General features: G+C 53.1%; 1 protein-coding gene across 6 annotated transcripts in view; it reads left to right on the top strand.

Moving 5' to 3' along the window:
- Hdac7 (histone deacetylase 7) overlaps nucleotides 1-19907 on the top strand; it is a 52507-nt gene that overhangs the window by 15231 nt on the left and 17369 nt on the right. For 5 of the 6 annotated variants that reach the window (XM_021216820.1, XM_029548266.1, XM_021216819.2 and 2 more), the window contains exons 2-4: nucleotides 18454-18644; nucleotides 18729-18819; nucleotides 19116-19227. In XM_021216820.1, coding sequence (XP_021072479.1) covers nucleotides 18501-18644; nucleotides 18729-18819; nucleotides 19116-19227 — 347 coding nt within the window. In that variant the 5' untranslated portion in view covers nucleotides 18454-18500. Of the gene's footprint in view, nucleotides 1-15320; nucleotides 15520-18453; nucleotides 18645-18728; nucleotides 18820-19115; nucleotides 19228-19907 lie in introns of those variants that run through there. The other variant, XM_029548267.1, reaches the window with a different exon arrangement.

The raw sequence follows: 19907 nt of genomic DNA, 5'->3' as shown, positions 1-19907 counted from the left end.
TCGAGACAGGGTTTCTCTGTGTAGCTCTGGCTGTCCTGGAACTCACTTTGTAGACCAGGCTGGCCTTGAACTCAGAAATCCGCCTGCCTCCTGAGTGCTGGGATTAAAGGCGTGCACCACTATGCCCGGCTAGTATTTTTCTTCTTTACAGTGATTCCTCAGGGGAAAAGAGGCACAGAGCAGTTCCAGTGTATGGTACCCAGATAACTGAGATTGGACCACGTCCTGAACCCGATGGGGCTGGGGCTTGTGTGTCTTTCGTTTTCTGATGTCCTTTCCAAGCTAGACCCTCAGAGCTGTGTGTTGGAAAAGCTGGGTACAGGGTGCATCTGAACCCCCTGCTTCTCAGTTTGGCCCCTTGGCTGGGGCATTTTTCTGTGTCTCAGGGGCATACGCTGAACTTTGAGGCAAAGAAGGTTTCTCTTCTAAGCAGGTCACCTTACTTGAGCAGACTTTTCTCAAAATTAACATGATAAGGTGGGTGGGTGTGGAGGATTCTCAGTTCACTTTGCAGAGCTCAGAACTAGAGGGACCAACCACATATGACCAGTCAGTATTCCACAGGGAGTGAGGGAACAGGCAGAGCATCCTGTGTCCTTGTCTCAGGGATAATGGTTCTCACCTATGTAGTTCCTAGTGGCTCAGTTGTGATGGGACTGGAAATGAGGACCTTTTCATAGCTGTAGGCACACTTCCCAGGGCTGAGAATAAGGAAACCTTTGAAACCTTTTTTGGCCTTCTTTGCCCTTTGCCTTTCTTTAAGAACTGGTCGTTTCAAAGTGGACAGCAACCCCAGAGAAAGATGAGCTAATAATGTAAGGCCCAGAGTCACCCAGTCAGGGAATGTCACCAACCAGACGGGCCTCTGCCAGCATCTATTCTTGCCTGAGCTGTTCCTTAGTTAGATGTGGTCTAGAGGCTGCAAGGGAGTGTGGGGTATTGCAGGGCTTGAAGGCAGGTTCCCTTGGAGGCGCCAACTCCGGGACTTTGAATTTGTATATGTTGGATTTGTTCACTAGATGGGGCACTTCCTCTGGGGCAGGAAGCCTTGATTTCCTGTGTTGGGGGGGGGGTGGGTAGGGACCAGGAGTGAGGGGCCCAGTGCGCCATCCCTGATGCTGTTTGGAACCACAGAAGGGCAGAGCTTTGCTTGAAGCAGCTTCCCTAATCCAGGGGAGACAGGAAGGAGAGCTCTGGCTGGGAGGCCCAGGTTGAGGCTAGGGAAGGCTCTAAGTGCCATGAGCTGGGGGGTGGGTAGCGCAGCAGGAAGCCTGGTGAGCAGGTGACTCTGCCGGGTATTGTATTCCTTATAATATTTTCCCTGTTTCTGTGGTAACATTCCATGGGGGCCTCAGGCCTTAGGGCTGCAGGAAGGCGCTCCAGACAGCCCTTTCCTTAGTGGCCCACGTACTGGGAGCCCCCACATCTAGCTACTCCCTAAGCCTTTTGCTCTGTAGGACCAGGACCTGAGAATCCAGTCAACTGGCCTGACCAAGCACTGACTGGGGGGCCCATGGTGTCTCCTGGTGGGGCAAGGGAAGAGAACTGGGCTGAATTTGGGGGGGTCTCCAAGCAGATGAAAACACCACCCTCAGCCTCTGTCTCACCTTATCCCATCTTTCTCTCTTCCACCCTCCTCTAGTCATTCAAGGGGCTGTGGACCTCGAGCGAGCTGCCTGGGGCAAGAGGTGGGGGTGGCAGAGGCAGGGGGGGATGTTTTCACCAGCAGAGCATCGCTCTTTTAGTTCTGGACCTGTTCCCAGAGGCAAAATAAATTCAGGCTAACATCTGTTTAGTGTGAGCCTCCGTGTGATATGTGTGTATGCACTGGGTGTGTGGTGGGTGTCTGTATTTGCCCAGGGCTGTGTGTGTGCCGATGTGGTGGTTCTGTGGCAATCTGTGATCCATGTGCTGGCTCTGGTGGGTGTTTGGGGGTATGCACACACGTGGCACAGATGTGTATCTTCTGTATCGTGTGCACCTTTGTGAGTTATGGCTCTGTGTGGGGTATATAGCGCCTATAGACAGGTTTCAGGGGATGTGTACCTGTGTAAGAGTTTGCTCTTTCACACATGTCCAGATCTTGCCCTGTAAAAGCACAGCCCATGGTTTTTTGTTTGTTTGTTTGTTTGTTTTGGTTTTTCAAGACAGGGTTTCTCTGTATAGCCCTGACTGTCCTGGAACTCACTTGGTAGACCAGGCTGGCCTCAAACTCAGAAATCCACCTGCCTCTGCCTCCCGAGTGCTGGGATTAAAGGCCTGCACTACCAGGCCCGGCTAGCTCATGGTTTTTGTCCTTCCTTCCTTCCTTCCTTCCTTCCTTCCTTCCTTCCTTCCTTCCTTCCTTCCTTCCTTCCTTCTTTCCCTCCTTCGTTTGTTTGTTTATTGATACAGGGTTTCTCTGTGTAGCCCTGGCTGTCCTGGAACTCACTCTGTAGACCAGGCTGGTCTTGAACTCAGAGATCCACCTGCCTCTGCCTCCCAAGGGCTGGGATGAAAGGCATGTGCCACCATGTCTAGCATCTGTCTAGAGTCTTTAACGGCAGTTACTGGGCCAGTTGCTTCAGGATCCTCTGAAGAATGTGTTTTAAAACATCCTCCGGCCCCATCCCCACCATCTTTTAGGGTTGGCAGGAGTTGCGGGAGGCGCCTCACTCACTTGCAGGGTAGATGGTTGTGGTGCTGAGCTGTGCTTGAGGAGCAGAGGCCCGGGTCAGCCTTTCTCTTTATTTCTGTGGAATAGACCTGCAGAAAGGGATGTGGTGTGTCTGAGGCATGGGGCTATTTAGAGAAAGAACTCAAGACAAAGTGCAAGCTTCCTAAGACTGGTCCAGGATTTGGGTACCCGTGTGTGTGTGTGTGTGTGTGTGTGTGTGTGTGTGTATCCATGCCCAGCATGGTGAAGGGGACCAGGTAGGGTTGGCTGGTGTAGATGCCCGACCTCTGAGTGGCATTAACTTTTCCTTTGGGGGTTCTAGCCTTTCTGGCCTTGTTCTTGTTACCCTCCTTCTTCCTGCGTGGGAAAACTTTGGAGTCCTCAAGAAAGAACCACACTGGCAGTCAGTAAAGGTCCTTTGCCAAGCTGGTCACTCAGCAGTTCATCCATTTGTTATAGACTTGCAGAGCCCTGTGCCATACACTGGGCACAGATGTGAGGTAGGCACAGAGGCTGACCTCTGACCTCAGGGTGTTACTGCTCTGCTGGAGAACAAGAAAGCATGGTGGGCAAGAAGACATGAACAGGTATATGTGGTGATTGGCTCTATGAAGAAATCTCACTGGATCCAGCAATAAACAACCCGACAGGACTTCCTTGGACACAGTGGCCATGGGAGCTCTCAGTGACATTGACCCCTTTTCTCCTCAGACTAGAAGTGAGTCCCCACAGCCTGCTAAGACATTCCCGTAAGCTCTCTGGACCCAGGTGAGGGATCTGCACTGAGGTCTAGCTGAGGGCTGGAGCTGGACTGTCAGCCTGGTGGCTAACAGAATCTACTTTCAACAGGCACCCCCCCCCCCGTTTGTCAGAGGGGCAGCCAGATAGGGCTCAGACTAAGGTCAAGAACATGGCAGACTGTCAGAGTCTCCCAAGCACAGCCCATTCCTGACTCCCCTGCTCTTATCTTCCGAACTTGGGGGGATCCCTGTCCCAGCTCCAGCCCCTCTGGGTGTTGCTGGCTGCCTCTGTGGCCTCTAGGATTTATTTATCTAGCTCAGGGCTACCAAAGAGAGGGGGTGGGTCAAGGCTCAGAGAGATAACAGAACCAGAAATGAAGGTAGGGGCTCGGGCAGAGCCCAGGAGAAGCTGCCCAGCGGGGCCCAGTTCAGAAGAGGGGGTGCAGGGAAGACCTGCTCTTTCTGTGCCCTTACATCTGTTCCCTAAGCTAGGCAACTCTCAGCCCAGAGGGGCAGAGGGGTCCGGTTCAAGCCACCTGCTCTACTTCCGCCAGAAGGAAGTGCCCCCTTGGGTCCACCTGCAGGCCTGCCCCTAAACCCCTCTCTGGAGGTTAACTTTCACATTGGCAATTTGGGCAGAACCTTCCTACTCTGGGCCTGCGGCCCCCAGACCTCGTCTCCTCCCTCTCCTCAGTAGAGGGTTTCCCCTGGGAGACCCAAAGCTTCCCACTGGCAGCTGGCATAAGACAGTGCAGCCTCAAGGGATTGGAGGAGCCTTGAAGGAAGAGAATAGGTCTGTGAGGTCTGCTTCCCTCCCCATCGCCCTCTCTTCTGGCACTTCAAGTGCCTTTATTCCTTGTCCCCTGCCTCCCAGCCTTCTCAACCCCAGTTGCAGGCTCCTATTAGGGGTCGGGGAGAGGAGTTGGCAGATCGGACTCAGTGTCCCCACCCTATCTCCAGGCCACCTCCCTTCTCCTCATGTTGCCATGATGGGATGGGAAACCCTGGCGGTCCATCCGAAATCCTTGGCTTCCTTCGTGAGCTGGTAATAACCAGGGAACTCCCGTTCCCTCTTGCATTCCACTTAGCTTCCTGAAGAGCTGGATCCAAGGAGCCCACTCCTCTTTCCTATGGTGGCCCTCGGCCCAGAGGTCCGGTTCCCCTTCTGCAGCCTTCGGGATGGCGGGGAGGAGCAAGGCAGGCTGGGAGGTACAGGTTCGGAAAGAATCGGGGTGGGGGAATTCGGAGACATGGGCTGTAACCGACTTGTTTTGCTTGCCCCACAAACCTGCACGTCCGGGGCATCCGCTGCGCCCTCCGGGGCCTTCAGGTTGTAGAAGTGCTCTCAGAATGACAGAGTGGTGCCACCGGGTTGGGGCAAGAGGGTGGGGGTAAAGGGGGGAGCCCCAAGCAAGGGGGAGCTGGAGGGTTAAAAATAGCAGCAGTCGGGTTTCGGTTAGCAAATGTGGAGGCGGGGAGCGGGAGGCGCGGCAAACGGGGCTGTGCTTCCCCTGGGCCCCGGAGTGAGTCACCATGGAGAGTTGGTGAGGCAGCACCCTCTGCAGGGCTGCACGCAGGGAGCCCAGGGCTCAAAGAAGTCTGGCTCTGGGCCAGAAGGGTTGTGTAAAATGGGGAAGACTGAAGCCCGGGACCTGGGTTCGAATGCAAGTGTTGTAGCTGTGGGGGCTAGTGTGAGAATGCTGAGGTTTTTCCAGACTTGTCTGCAGGCACCTGGGAGTGTAAACTCTTGGTGGAGTCTAAAGTGCCCCCCAGATGTTAGCTCCAATGCCCTGTGCCAGTGGCAAAACCCAGCAAGAGGCACTTCCAGAAGGGACGAGAGGGAAGAACGATTGTCTGGGCCGAGTCTCTCTTTCTCCAGCCACAAGCTAAGCTTGGGCACCTTCTTCTCAGTGACTCGTTTTATGTTTGTTGTTGTTGTTGGGTTTTTTTTTTTAATCACTAATGTGAAAATAATAATGTTTTCACTCTCACAGGGTTGCTATGGAGATGAAAGGGGATGGTGTAAGTGACTTTTGCCACGTCTGGGAGGACCCCCAGTGCACACCGAATAGTCATCCTTATTATTGATGTTATTGTTCATATTTTTGAAGGTCAGGAATAGAGAATGTTGGAGCCATGACAGCACGAGGCCCAGCCCCAGTTCACAGGAAAAACCAGGCCAAATTCCCTGCTCTAGATTCCTCCGCCCTTGTGGGCCGGGAACAGCAGGAGAATATAGCCCAATAGCCCACAGTCACAGGGTGGACCCCTGTTTCTCCTTCACTCCCTTCTCAGAGAAGCAGGGTGCGGGGCACTCTAGGCTTCATAGCCAGTTGGCTTGTCTACGCGACTGCCATGCCATCCTGGGCAGATGGCTTCCTATGGGGAGTACCTTGCCAACATCTGCTGTCGGTGACCTTTCTTTTAGCTCCTCCCTGATAGCCCTTAAGAGGAGGGTGAAGCAGGGGAGGGGTGGCAGGTCAGTGACAACAGTTGTATTCCCAGTGTGCTGGCCCTGGAAGACATATGAGGCATTGCTTTCAGGAAATGTCATTATTCAGCTGACTGGCATTCGTTAAGTAAGACCTGACGTGGCCTAGCCTGGGCTAGGCACTCAGCATGATTCACAAGAGGCAGAAGCCCTAGCATGTAGAGAACACGGATTCCCTGAGGATGTGGGGTTCGAGAATACGTAGAGTCCTTGAAAGCCCTATAGCCTGGTTCTCCTGAGACCCTCGGTTATGTGTTGACTTCGCTCCCAGGGTGTGTACATGTGTGCTGTGTGTACAGTGACCTGTTACCACAGAGGTCCTTCTGTAGAAACCAACAGTACAGGGCAGAAAGTAGCAACGTACTGCATGTGAGGGACCCTGGACCCTCGGCACATGCCTTCTCGCTTTCTTGTGTACCCCTTTAAGGGGCTGTCCTTTTTGCTAAAATGAGATTGCACTGTGCAATGCTGTTTTTCTGGGCCGGCGATCTCGACCTTCCTAGGCAGTGTCATGATCTCATCCAGTCCCTATTTGTTCTTAGTGTTGCTTTGTTCAAACCAGTAGCTCAGGACCATGTGTCTGGCTGTTCAGTTCCCTGGAAGCTCTGTAAGCGCCCTAGCTGGAGCTGTGGTCTAGAAAGATCTTTGGTAAGTGCCAAGGGCAGTCCTGGCTACAGAAGGGAATAGGATCACCCAGAGAATCTGCCCGGTAGACTTCGGCCATTTTCCAAAAATAACGGGCAAAGAGGGAGGGTACTGTGGCATGACTGGATTTGGGGATGTCTGGGGTATTTGCTGTCATTAATATTAATGTGGCATCTCTAAGTGCCAGCATTCATAGCTTGCAGCTATTCAGACTCCAGATGCCTCCCATTTGCTTGGTCTGTACTAAATGCCTACCCCTAAGCCAGTGGGCAGACAGGGTCTGTGGCCAGTGTCTTCCACCTTCCCCAAACCTAGGGCTACCTGGGAGTGAGGGAGCTCCTCTCTCTCTGCACTTGTGGGTGCCTCCACCCTTCCACCTGCCCCAGGACCGACCAGGGGAGAGGCTACATCCTTCCAAGGGAATGTATTCCGAGTGCCAGTCTTAGGGTAGCTTTGCTCGGGTTATGCAACTGGCACTCTCGACGGGACTTGACAGTTTCCAGAGTGCTCTCACACACAGCATGTGATCCTCCAGGGCAGCCCTGGGAGGTCTGCTTGTTTAGTTATACCCTGCTGGAGGGGAGGGAGCTTACAGGAAGCCAATAAAATGGTAAGATGCACAGTGAAGAAACCAGGGGAAATTTAACAGGAATAAGGAAGTAGAGCAGAGCCCTCCTGGAGACAAAGGCACGAGGGGCTCAGGCCGAGATGGGGTTTTTGTTATTTGGTATGTTTTGGATGGACTGTCTCAAGCTTTGTGGCAGCATGCCAATGCTAGGGGGTCCTCTACTGCTCTGTGTGTTGCTTGGTGGCCTCGCCACCTGTAAGGAGGTGTACTGATCATAAGCTTAGGCTCTGGAAGGCCAGGCAACATGTTTCTTTCCTCCTTCCTCTCTCCTTCCCCATCCTCTGGGATTAAGCCCGGGGTCTCTCATGGTAGACAAGCTTTCTATGGCTAAGCCACATGGCTCTCTGCATGTTCCTAACTCTTTCAAGCCCCAGTTTCCTTTGAAACAGTGCTGACTTTTTTTTTTTTTTTTGGTTTTTTTGACTCAGGGTTTCTCTGTATAGCCCTGACTGTCCTGGAACTCACTTTGTAGATCAGGCTGGCCTCAAACTCAGAAATCCACCTGCCTCTGCCTCCCAAGTGCTGGGATTAAAGGAGTGCGCCACCACCGCCCAGCCCAGCGCTGACTTTTTAAGGCTCTGCGGTAGGAATACTTAGTCAGCATCAACATAATGCTCCCCAGTCATTATTAATGTTATTAACTAATGGCTAGAATAATATACTAGGTAACTTGGACCTTCTCCCTGTCATCACAGGGACAGTCTGGGAGATCTATGGGTGGCTCGGATGGAAGGTGCTAAGGAAGGGACTTCTCCAGGCACACAAGGCACAGGGAGAGGCAGACAGGAGCTAACAGGAGTGGGACGCACAGGTAGGCCCAACCCGACAGCAACCCTCAAGGGGGTGAAGACACCGGCCCCAGAAGCAGCACTGGGGTGGTGACCGTGTTTCCTGTTGCGGGGCAAGCAGTTAAAAAAGGCTGCCTGGGATTGGCTGCTGAAGTGAGCACCAGGGCTTGCAGAGGAGAGAGACACGGCAAAGCCTGGCAAGCCCTAAACTCATAGCCCCCACACTACAGGCAGGACCTCGGGCCTTGCCTGCTTAGGGTCTTTTCCTTGTGATAGGAAAAGACACTGACTAGACTTTAGAGTGAACTTCCAATAGAGTTCTTGCAGCAAAGGAGTCGTGGGTGAATGGAGAATTTATGTGCCCCGGGGCTTTCTGTGTTTAGAAATACCAGGGCAGTTTGGACTGCCTGGGAAGCCTGTCTGCTCAGGAATTCTTTAGGTGGACAGGGCAGTGCGGAGCAGGCCAAGCTGCAAGGCAGGCCCTGGAGATGGGAAGTGATAGTGGGCCCAGAGGAGCTCTGCTCTGTGTGTCCTTGCTCCACAGAGACGGCTCAGAAAGGCCGAGCGGCCAGAGAGGCTCCAAGAGGTGATTCAGAACCTCGCTGTCCTTTAGCAGAGAGCAGCAAGGTCTTACACAAATGATCCGGGACCCCTGCTTCAGGATCCATGAGAGAGGCCACCAGAGGTGGCATGAAGAGCCGGGTAGGTGACAGAGTCAGAGGGGACACTTTGCCACTCCTGGGAAGCTTGAGAGGCCACTGTCATGGTTATATCTACTTCCTGTTTGATTAATTTCAAACGGGGGGTGGGGGTGGGGAGGGAGGCTGGCTCCTGGCGCAGGCTACCACTGTGTGGGGTTGTTTACAACAGCCGCGCGTGTGGGATTCCCAGAAAGAGACTCCAAACCGGACATCCTGTGGCTGCAAAATACCCAGGTGTCAAGAGCTAAAAATAACTACTCAAGCACTCCAGTCACCCAGAGTCAGAGGGGAAAGGGCCGGTTCACTGAGTGAGTGGGCATAGGGTCAGGGTAGGGGGTATGGCGGAAGAAGCTGTAGTCTGAGCTTCCAGCCCTCAGATCTCTGGATGTCCAGCCGCCATGCCAGAAGTCTCTCTTGTAGCTGACCCCAGGCCTCTGTCTGTATCCCAAGCTGCCCACCTGCCACCTGAGTCTGTATGTACAAGGAACCCGTGCGCCTTGTTTAGGGCCTCCCGTGAGAGGCTCTGGGAGGGCTTGTGGACATCTAGAGCAGCGATTCTCAACCTGTGGGTCGTGACCGCTAAGGGTCACAGGGGTCACCTAAGGCCATTAGGGGAAACACAGATATTCGTAACAGTAGCCAAGTTACAGTTATGAAGTAGCAATGAAAATAATTTTATGGTCGGGGGTCAAATGAGGAACTGTGTTAAAGGGTCGCAGCACTGGGAAGGGCGCTCTAGAGACGAGACACAGCAGGGTGCCACTGAGCAGGAAAAAAACCGGAGCAGATGCCCCTCTAAGCCCCCAGGTACGGGTTCCCTGGTATTTTGTTTGGTGACTCCTTGGGGCTGTCTTCATGGGAGCCCACAGGTAAATGAGACAGCCTCTGGCCTGCGTAGACCTGAGCTTGCCTCTGGCACACTCTGAAGAGCTTCCTTTGCCTTATGTTTGCCCTGTGCCTGCCAGCTTCAAGGCGCGCGCGTTAGTTGAGAGCAGGATTCTAGAGCTACCATGCTTTGTGACTCCAAGCTTTCAATGGCTAATTTTATGCCACATGTCCCTGGGTGTATGCATGTGCAGTGTGCATGTACAGGTGTATGTATGTGCAGTGTGTGTGTACAGGAACACTTGGAGGTCAGGAGAGGCACAGGATCCCCTGGAACTGGTGTTGTAGATAGTGGTGAGCTGTCATAGTGGGTGCTGGGGACCGAACCTGGGTCCTCTGCAAGAGCAACAAGTACTCTTAACTGCTGAGCCTCTCTCCAGCCCCTAACTGCCGGTTATTTAGTGCTTCAGGCTCTTAGTCTACCCATAGATACAATAGAGCTAAAAACTGTAATCAGGTGGGGTTTGTTAAAAACACTGGGTGTATTAGCACATGAAAGGCACTTGGAGCAACTGGTACTAGCACACAACAGTTTGGGTGAAAGGGAGTGGGCAGCCTGCCTCTGTAGTTGGGAAGGGCAGGAAATGATGGAGCCGGGGATACACACACACAGACACACACACAGACACACACAGACACAGACACACACACACACACACACACACGAGACAAATGCCCGTGGTTGAAGAAGGAGCATTCAGAAAGACCAGATGCCCATTTGTGGTGTCAGGTGGGGACTCTTACAGGTTCTGAGCAGACAAGAGGGTGCATGGCTGACCGCATTCCGTATCACTCCTCAGCCTGGTCTGCCTAGACTACTGCTGGTTATGAGCTAGCATCTCCCTGTGCCAGGACAGCGCTGGCCTGAGACATCTCCTGATGCCCCAGGATTGCAGGTGGGGCAGCTGAAGCCCTAAGAGATGTTGTTCTGCACATGGCTTTCTCCATCTGACCTCACCACCGTCCTTAATGCCATGGCCCTCACTCCCCTCCTAGGCTTCATTTGGGATCCCACTGCCTGTCCCCTGGGCTCTGGGTGGGTGGGTGGAGACCAGAAACTGTTAAAAAAAGGGTTGGATTCAAAGAAAATTTTAGGGAGTCTGGGGTCAGTGAGAAACTTACATTCTATCCTATTTTTTTGAATTTTCAAAAAAGATTTATTTATTTTATTTTATGTACGGGTATTTTGCCTGCATTGATATTCATGTCCCTTGGAACTATGGTTACAGAGAGTCATGAGCTGCCTCGTGGGTGCTGGGAACTGAACCCAGGTTTTCTAGAGGAGCACCAGTGCTCCCTACTGCTGACCCATCTCTCCAGCCCCCATTGAATTTTGTAGTCACTATAAATAATAAGTATATTTAAAAAAGTATTTCTTGTTTCAGATTGTAATATGAAGTAAACATTTTCTAAAAATTGTATGTACATGCACAATGGTGTATATATGTTCATGTATGTACATGCATGTGTACACATGCAGGTGCATGTGTTCATGTGTGTGTATAGTCATGCATGCGTACACATGCAGGTATATGTGTGTTCATGTATATGTATGGATATAGGTATGTGAGCATACATGTGTTTATGTGTGTGGGGTGCGCATGTGTGTAGAGGTCAGAGTCTAGCCTTGGGTGTCATTTCTCAAAAGACATCAATCGTGTTTTTTGAGTCAGGGTCTCCTGCTGTGACTTGGCCAAACTATGTGACCAGTGAATCCTAAGGATTCTCTTATCTCTGCCTCACTAGTGCTGAATTCTTAATTTATGCCACTATACCCAGCCGGCTTTTATGTTTTATTTTATGAATATACATATATTTTATTCTTAAGGTAAAACATATATTTAAATTTTTTTATTTGAAAAACAAAATGTGTGAATGTTTGACTTGCATGTATGCATGTTACCATGTGTGTACAGTGCCTCCAGAGGTTAGAGAGGGTGTCCGGTCCTCTAAAACAGTTACAGACAGTTGTGAACCACCATGTGGATGCTGAGACTCGAACCCAGGTCCTCTGGAAGAGCAGCCGGTGCTCTTATCCATGGAACTGTCTCTCCAGCCCCTTTCCCCAGCTTTTTAAGCAGATACTGGGGATTCAGTTTGGAGCATGCTCACACCACAAGCACTTTACCAACTGAGCTATCGCCCTAGTTCCTAAAAAATACTGGAAAGCCAGTCATATTTCACCCCTAGAAGTAAATGTTCTTTTAGTTTGAGGCTAGCAAGGACCACATAGTGAGTTCCAGGGCGTCCAGGGTTACATTCAGCTCCACGTTAAAAACAAAACAAAACAAAACCAAAACAAACAACCAAAAAACAAAAACCCTGCCCCAAACAAAACAAAACCAACCAAACAAAAAAACAGTATTAACTAAAGATAGAGGTGTGTCCTGTTTTCTACATCCCTGTAATCTTATCACTCAGGTAGCAGAAGCAAGAGGATTGAGAGTTGGAGGTCAGCCTGAGCTGAGACCCCGCCTTTGTATTTAAGATTTGGGGCTGTGTTTCATGTTTCCTTGCTTGCGTGCCTGCTTGCTTTTGAAAGAGAGGGTCTTACTGTGTAGCCCCGTCAAACCTCAAAGGATTGATCCCTGTGCCTCGGCCTTGGATCGCAGGCAAGGGTTGTTTGAAACTGCTTGAAAGCAGGAAACGGGCTGGTGGCCTCTAGAGGGGGTCAGCACCTGCATTTGGAGTCACCCCTCACACTGGTCGGCCTAGGCTACTGCTGGTTATGAGCTAACACCCCCCCCCCACACACACACACCTCCCTGTGCCATGACAGTGCTGGCCCGAGACACTTGATGCTCCATGGTCTCCTAGTGTCCTAGGTTCAGCCAGAAGAGCCCTCCTCTCTCTGTGGCCCGCACAGGCCATGACAAACAAGGCATTTCTTCCCCTTGTTTATTCTTGGACTCTCCTGAGGCCCTCTTGACTCCTCTGCCAGACCCGACAAGGAATCGGGCTTTGTTCTTTCTGGGTCGTGGCTAGAGAATCTGAGCTGCATGCTGGGTGTAGGGGCTCAGCCTGGAACCCAGGACTTTGGCTTCCTGCCTCCAGCTGCTTTCCCCTTGCAGCTGAGGTCTGGCCTTCTTTAGCTTCCTTTCTAGCTAATATCCAGGGACTAGGGATCTGGGTTCAGGCTTCTTGTCACCTTGTAGCCAGATTGAGACCTCGATGTAAGGCCCAGTCACCCAGCTTGTCCAGGGGCCCCAGGGTGGAACCCTGTGGTGTTCGCATCTTGTCTGGAGATTACTGAGGGCTGTGATGTCCCCACAGGGGCAGGGTATCTGGGGCTCTCGGTTCTGGGTGAGACTGGTGTTCAGGTTCAGGAAGGAAACTTCCTGATCCATCCAGGTTCCCCACACTGAGTGAACTGCTTCCTCCACAGAGGTGGAAGTGAGCTATAGTCAGGCTCCTGAAGAAAGCCCCAAATCCAGCCAAAAGCTATGTAAAGGGTCAAGCCCTGGGCAGTGTTCTTGGTCCCTCTGGTCAATTCTCTCTTTCTTTTTCACGTGATTTGGCCCTAAATGAATGACAGCTAGCCCCTGGGAAAGGTATCGAGGTCACTTAGAAGGGGGAGTCTCCAAATTCAAGCTGGTACTGAGGTGCAGAATATCCCCCTTTTCTCTTCAGCTTACCCTCATCAAAGTACCAGGAGATGCCTTTTCCTCTGCACACAGAGACATCTTCCCAGTGTTTTGAACTCCATGGCACTTAGCAGAGAGCTAGGGGGTAAAGGGGATCTTTCTAGAACGTGCTTTTGGATCCAGCCTTGTTGCCAGTCTGCATTCACACACGTCCATGTGGCTCTTCTGGACAGAGTTTTCGCCATAGGTCACCACCACAAACTATCCCTTCCAGTCGCGGTAACAAACCACAAGACCCAAGGTTATTAATTTCTCTCCCATCCACAGAGTGCACAGCACCCAGATCTGTGGTTAGCAGGGGTGCGGGGGGCATGGCAGGTCTCACCGTGAAGAGGAAATGCAAGTGAATTCCCAGGATGTGGGGGACTCTGGGCCTGACAGGGTATTCATCTGTTGCTGTGGTAAACGCCATGACTAAAAGTAAAAGCAAGTCGGGCGAGGGAAGGGCTTGTTTGACTGAGAGTTCCACGCGCCACGGTGCATCTGTCATTGGGGGAAGCCAGGGATGTGATTCAAGCAGGAACCTGGAGGCAGGAACTGAAGCAGAGACCACAGAGGAGCGTTGCTTACCGGCTTGATCTCTCCCAATTTCCCAGCCTGCTTTTACAACCCAGCACCTAGGGGTGGCACTGTTCTCCTCCATCAATTGGCAATTAAAAAACAAACAAACAAACAAACAAAAAACAAACAAAACCAAAAGCAAGCAAACAAACAAAACCAAATGCCTCACAGAGATGTCCACAAGCCAGTCTGATAGAGGTAATTCTTCAACTGAGGTATGTCAAGATGACAACCAAGGTTAAGTATTATTATAATACAGAAGCTGGCAGTGGCGCATGCCTTTAATCCCAGCGCTCGGGAGGTAAAAGGAGATGCATCTCTGTGAGTTTGAGGCCAGCCTGGTCTAGTTCTAGGACAGCCAGAGCTACACAGAGAAACCCTGTTTCAAAAAGTCAATGTAGAAAGCTCTCCAGACCAGAGCCCATGGAAGAAAGGAGATCCCAGAATGTTGACTATCCCTGGAGAGAGGAGGCTGCTCTTGGAATAGGTGTTTCTTGGAGATCACAAACCTTGAGAAATAGTCGTGTCTTAGGCAGGAAGTCGTGAGAGGATCATTGTGTGTGATTCATTAGTTCCCAAAAGGGCCTTAGGAGGCGTGACTGCAGATGATAATGGCCGATAAGCGCTACCATTGATACCACTGAAATGAACAAAATGTTGATGTGTGAGACATGGTGAGTAAGTGAGGGGTGAAGAGAGAAGGTCAGGATGAGCCCCATGCTGATCTGGGCTTGGGCAGACTTCCAAAGGTGAATGGTTAGGGCAGCGTGTCAGCCCCACAACCGTGTACCGCGAGGCGTGGGTGCGAACGTATGATGGGCCGTTGCCTTACGTCCCTCCTGCCTGGAACCGCCCACTGAGTACAGTTCCAGAAAGCAGCACCCGTGTCCCTTCAGAAAGTAGTCCCCTGCACTCGGTCCAGTCCGAGGAACCTAGCCACCCACTGCTGCCTACAGAAAGCTCCCGGATTCCTTGATCTTTCTGAGAGGGCCTTCAGTCCTTTGGCCCTGAGCTGGGATGGCGGGAGGGTGTGGTCACTGTGGACAAGTGGTAAGAAAGAGAACTCATATCTACTGCCCCTCCCAGCCTGCCTTGGCCTTTCTGTTGCCAACCTCAGCTCTGTGGTAGTTTTGTGGATTCCGAGTGGGCTTAGGAGGAGCCTGAGGGAAGTGGCCGTTTCCACAGACAGTATTTCTAGCCCAGGTTATCTCAGAAGGAGGCCTGAGACTTAGTAGGTCTCTTTTCTTGGACAGTCTAGGTGGCAGACACAGGATGGGTGGCTAGGGGAGAGGGCTCTATACTGAGATCCTTGGGCTGTGCATTTCACGGCTCCTCCCAGATCTCCCCTGACCTGTGGCCACCACAGCCCAGTCCCTTCCTGCTGTGAGGACCATTTCTGTTCCCTGACATTCCCTGAATGCTTCTCCAGGCCTGCTCTCCCCAGCTCTCTCCTGTCCTCCCCAGCCACAGGCTCCCGCGTCTGGCCCCACTGCACCTCCCAGCCTGCCTTTCCCCCCTCGGGCTGCTAGGAGCATGCTTTGGCTGCCCAGGGAAGATGGTATCTTCCACATCAGGGAGGGCTGAGGGCACTGCTGGGTGAGCTCTGGCCTCCTGAAGTTCTTGTGCACTGTGTCCAGGCAGCTGAGCAGCTGAGTCACTCAGCAGCTGGCTGCAAAAGGAGCCCGAAGTGGCAGGGAGCCTGCCTCCTTCCAAGGGCAGTAGCCCTCCTCCCTTGTCCCACAGACACACTGTCACCTCTCTGTCTACAGATGGGACCCAGGTAAGCCTAGGCACCTGGTGCCCCAGTCTCCCTGGCCTCAGACCCGGGAGAGACTGGTTGGTGAGGGGGGTGCGGATGAGGGATGCAAACTGCCTGGGGAAGGTGAGACTGAGGACTTGACAAAGTGGGGATTTAGCTGGGCCAGAAAGTTGGGAGATGAAGGTTCCAGAGAAGGGACAAAGTTGGGTCTCCAGAAGGGGGTAAAAAAAACGGGAGAGGCATCTTTGGGTCCAGATTAGGAAGCACAACGGGAAAAGGAAAGCCAGACGCCATGCCTGTCCTTGATGGGAATAGTAAAATGGAAAGGAAAGTAGGAATCTAACGTTTGTGCCCAGACACCCCCCACCCTGCCCTAGTCAGACCCCTGCCCCAGTCAGCACCCCGGTCCACCAGTCCCACCCCCAACCCCTCCCCAGTCAGACCCCAGTCAGGCAGTGGGCGATTCCTGCTCCTGTTTTCAAGTCATTCGTCCTCATATGAGCCCTGCAGGGAGGAAAGATGTCTCTTGTTGGTAAGACAGCTTTCTCCTGGGTCCTCCCTGCTGGCCTGGACCTTCTGGGCTGTCACTCCCTCGTCCTGGGAGACTGGCCTGCAGTGGACTAACTTCCTATTGCCGCCCAGATTTAGAATGTACCCATGGAGCTAAGTCTAGAACGGAGGTGGGGGGTGTCCCTTTCCCTTCACTCCCGATGGATGATATCCACTGAGGATCAACTGAGCACGGAGGGAATCCATTCCACATAGCAGAGAACCGGAAGGCCGCGGGATCCTCGCCTTAATCCAGCTGTCCCAAAGCTTGGGAAGACAGGACACACGGAAGAAGGGGAGGGGAATGGTAGCAACACGTGACCTCTGCTAAACGAAAGAAATCTGAGTTTATCCTACCGCCCCGGTAGGATAAGGTTAATGAACCTTATCCCTGCAAGGCTCCGTCCGTCCTGGGCCACTGAGGAGAAATAGCAAGATTTCCCCCGTGGTTCTGTTTACTGTCTGCCTTAAGCCAGGTTGGGTTCTAAGTCCTGGGGTGATGAGCAATGGGAAACCAGAGGCCAGCCTTTGGAGCTTCTACCAGGCCCTGTGCTGCCGTTGTGAGCAGCCAAAGTGTAGTCCAGGAGGAAAGGGTGTTGTTGCACACTGGCCTGCGTCCAGCCGGGCGCTGAGCAGCAGATGGGGCTTGGGAAGCAGAGTGCAGACAGCACTGGCAGGAGACACTTTTGAGCCGAGGGACAGAGGGGATAAAAGGTGCAGGCTTTGTTACAGGATCAAAGGCACTACCAGAGTTGGTGGCTTTGTTCAGGTGGAGCAGACCATGTTGGGGGGCAGTGCTCATGGGGAAATGCCTACAGCTTCTCTAGAGAACTTTCCCATTCTTTCACCTTGATACGGGGCTAACCTATGGAGCCCCCCAAGTGTTAGGTCTCCCACACAGGCATTCCCCAAAGTTCTGAAGACAGTCCTCTGTTCCCAGCATCCCTGTGCTCTGGCGGGAGTCACGCGGATTGAAGGACGGTGGTGGCTGTTAGGTGGCTGATCCCTAGTTTGGTGAGGCTGAAACCACAGGCCTCAGGTATGGGAAAACCACCTTGGGTTCTCCTAAGCCCTGTGTCATCAAAGGAGTGACCTCAGGAAGCCAGTACACCAGAACTGGGGAAGTCTAAGGCCTCTTGTGGGCCAGGGATACGTTGCCAGTGGAGGCTCATACTCGACCGGAATGATTTCTTGGGTCTGCATACCGTCCTCTCTCTGGCCCTGGCTGGGTGGCTCCAGGCCCTCACCCTGGCCCCCACTCGCCTCGTCTGGGATAACAGATAGCCATCGTTAGTATCCGAGGCAGGCTGACTAGGAGCTGAGGGGGTTTTGTTACACGGAACGCACCTCAACTGTTAAGGTTATGGCTTCTATGGTCACGTCAGGCTGCTGGCTGGGTTTCCCAACTTTCTCACTGGTGGTTTGCTGGGGATCTTACCATTCCCTGTCAGTGCCAGACCCCACAGAGAGCTCTGGTGCTCTGTGAGGGGAAGGTCTCTGTGGGGAGTTCCCCCCTCTCTTGTATTCTCATCCTTTCCCTTCGATGGGACCACCCCCTACCCTGAAGCAGCCCCACCTCCCAGCATCTCCGCATCCCTGGCTGCTCAGCCTGGCCAGCTGGCTATGCTGGCACAGACCCTGGTCTGCTGGTGAGCTATAAATAGCTCCTGCACCCACGGCCTTGGCAAGGTGCTCCTGGCGTGGGTGCAGAGGACACTGGAGAAGAGGCAGCTGAGCCTGCTGTCCTTGCCAGACCAGGCCCACAGCTGGCTGGGGTAGGCAGCAGAAGCTCACGGGCCTGGTGAGCTGAGGAGGCTAGCCTGAGAACAGGGTTCAGTAAGCCCTAGGGCTGATCGTGAGCTCTGGGCTCTACATCTGGATCCCAGGACCAGGGTGATACAGAGAATGGGAGCGAGAGGGTGGCGGCTGAGGGTGTGTGAGGGCCATGAACTCGGGGACTGGGCCTGTTTACCTGCCTGATTGCTCCGGCGCTAAGCCAGGCTGACCGCATTCCTAGAAGGGCAAAGGCAAGGAGGATATAGAGCCTAGAACAGCATCACCTAGAACAGCATCACCTAGAACAGCATCACCGGTTCATTAAGTCCTGTAGGCTTAGCCCCAAGCCAGTGGACAAGCATTCCGGAGAAAGGCGCCATGCTTCCAGTCAGATGGCTCAGTTCTAGCCATCAGCAAGCAGAAGGGAGTGTGTCTATAGTCTGTAGACCTCCTTTCTCACGGGTAGAATGGAAGCCAGTTCCTACCTCCAGCTCACCAACTGGCCTAAGTGAGAAAGAGGCTCCCCTCAGGGTATTTTGACTGACGTTGAGTCAGCCCCAGAGGATTCAGTAGTCTGTGACCAAGTTCCTGCAGGTCAGTCTTCCACCTCACTCTGCTGTGTCTCCCCAGGCTGCCCTGCCCTCCAGCCAGACACACCAGGCTCTCAGCCCCAACCCATGGACCTGCGGGTGGGCCAGCGGCCCACGGTGGAGCCCCCACCAGAGCCTGCGCTGCTGACCTTGCAGCACCCCCAACGCCTGCACCGCCATCTCTTCCTGGCAGGCTTACACCAGCAACAGCGCTCAGCCGAGCCCATGAGGGTAAAGACAGACCGCCCCAGCCTCCCCAGACCTTAGCTCTGACCTCTATTCCTGCCCCTCCTGAGCAGTCAGCTCTGTCCACAGCTCTCCATGGACCCACCAATGCCGGAGCTGCAGGGGGGACAGCAGGAGCAAGAACTTCGGCAACTTCTCAATAAAGACAAGAGCAAGAGAAGTAAGGGTCGGGCATCTCCCCTCTTCTCTCCCTGGGTGTCTGGGAGGGGTGAGTGGGAAGGGCACGATTTACTTGGATGCCCTCTGTTGGCTCTGCCTGTGAACAGAGGTGGATGTGGGAGTGTCTAGAGGCTTCACAGGAGGGGTAGGGCCTCGGGCTTAGTAGCCAGCTCTCTTGGCTGAGGAGTCCCTGAGACATCCTGTACTGAAAATGTGGCCTTGGCAGTTTGCAGAGAATGTACCCAAGAGGCTTTCTACCCACCTGTTGCCAGCCTTCCCACTTCTCTGCCTCTACAGGTGCCGTAGCCAGCAGTGTGGTCAAGCAGAAGCTGGCTGAAGTTATCCTGAAGAAACAGCAGGCAGCCCTTGAGAGAACAGTCCATCCCAGCAGCCCCAGTATCCCCTACAGGTAGCTCGCTGTCCCTCAGGTCCTTTCAGTGCTCCCTCATCTCTACATACTCACATGTGAGTGTGCACCTGTGAGTGTGCACCTGTAGGTATGCCCCTGTGGGTGTGCACCTGTAGGTATGCCCCTGTGGGTATGCACCTGTGAGTGTGCACCTGTGGGTGTGCACTTGTGGGTATGCACCTGTGGGTGTGCACTTGTGGGTATGCACCTGTGGGTGTGCACTTGTGGGTGTGCACCTGTGAGTGTGCACCTGTAGGTATGCCCCTGTAGGTATGCCCCTGTGGGTATGCACCTGTGGGTATGCACCTGTGGGTGTGCACTTGTGGGTGTGCACTTGTGGCTATGCACCTGTGGGTGTGCACTTGTGGGTGTGCACCTGTGGGTATGCACCTGTGAGTGTGCACCTGTGGGTGTGCACGTGGCCCTCTCCTCCCCCGCACCCATCACCTGTTTCTTACTCTGTGCCTAAATATAATCTCTACAATCCCTCTCATCCCATATCTGCCCTCCTCTCCCCTTAAGTTTCCTCCCTACATCTCACCCGAGGCCCTTCACAAACACAGAAACCCTGGTTCCTAGAAAAGGCTCCTAGCATAGGAGACGCTGAGTCTCTAGGGAGCCCTAAACTCCAAGGCTTGGGGATTTATACCTGAAGCAGAACATCTGCTTTAGCACGGGTG

This window comes from Mus pahari, chromosome 17 (genome assembly GCF_900095145.1).
Source record: "Mus pahari chromosome 17, PAHARI_EIJ_v1.1, whole genome shotgun sequence".
In the NCBI taxonomy this organism is placed as follows: Eukaryota; Metazoa; Chordata; class Mammalia; order Rodentia; family Muridae; genus Mus; species Mus pahari.
The sequence above is the reverse complement of the archived record's forward strand: the minus strand, read 5'-3'. Positions and strand labels throughout refer to the sequence as shown.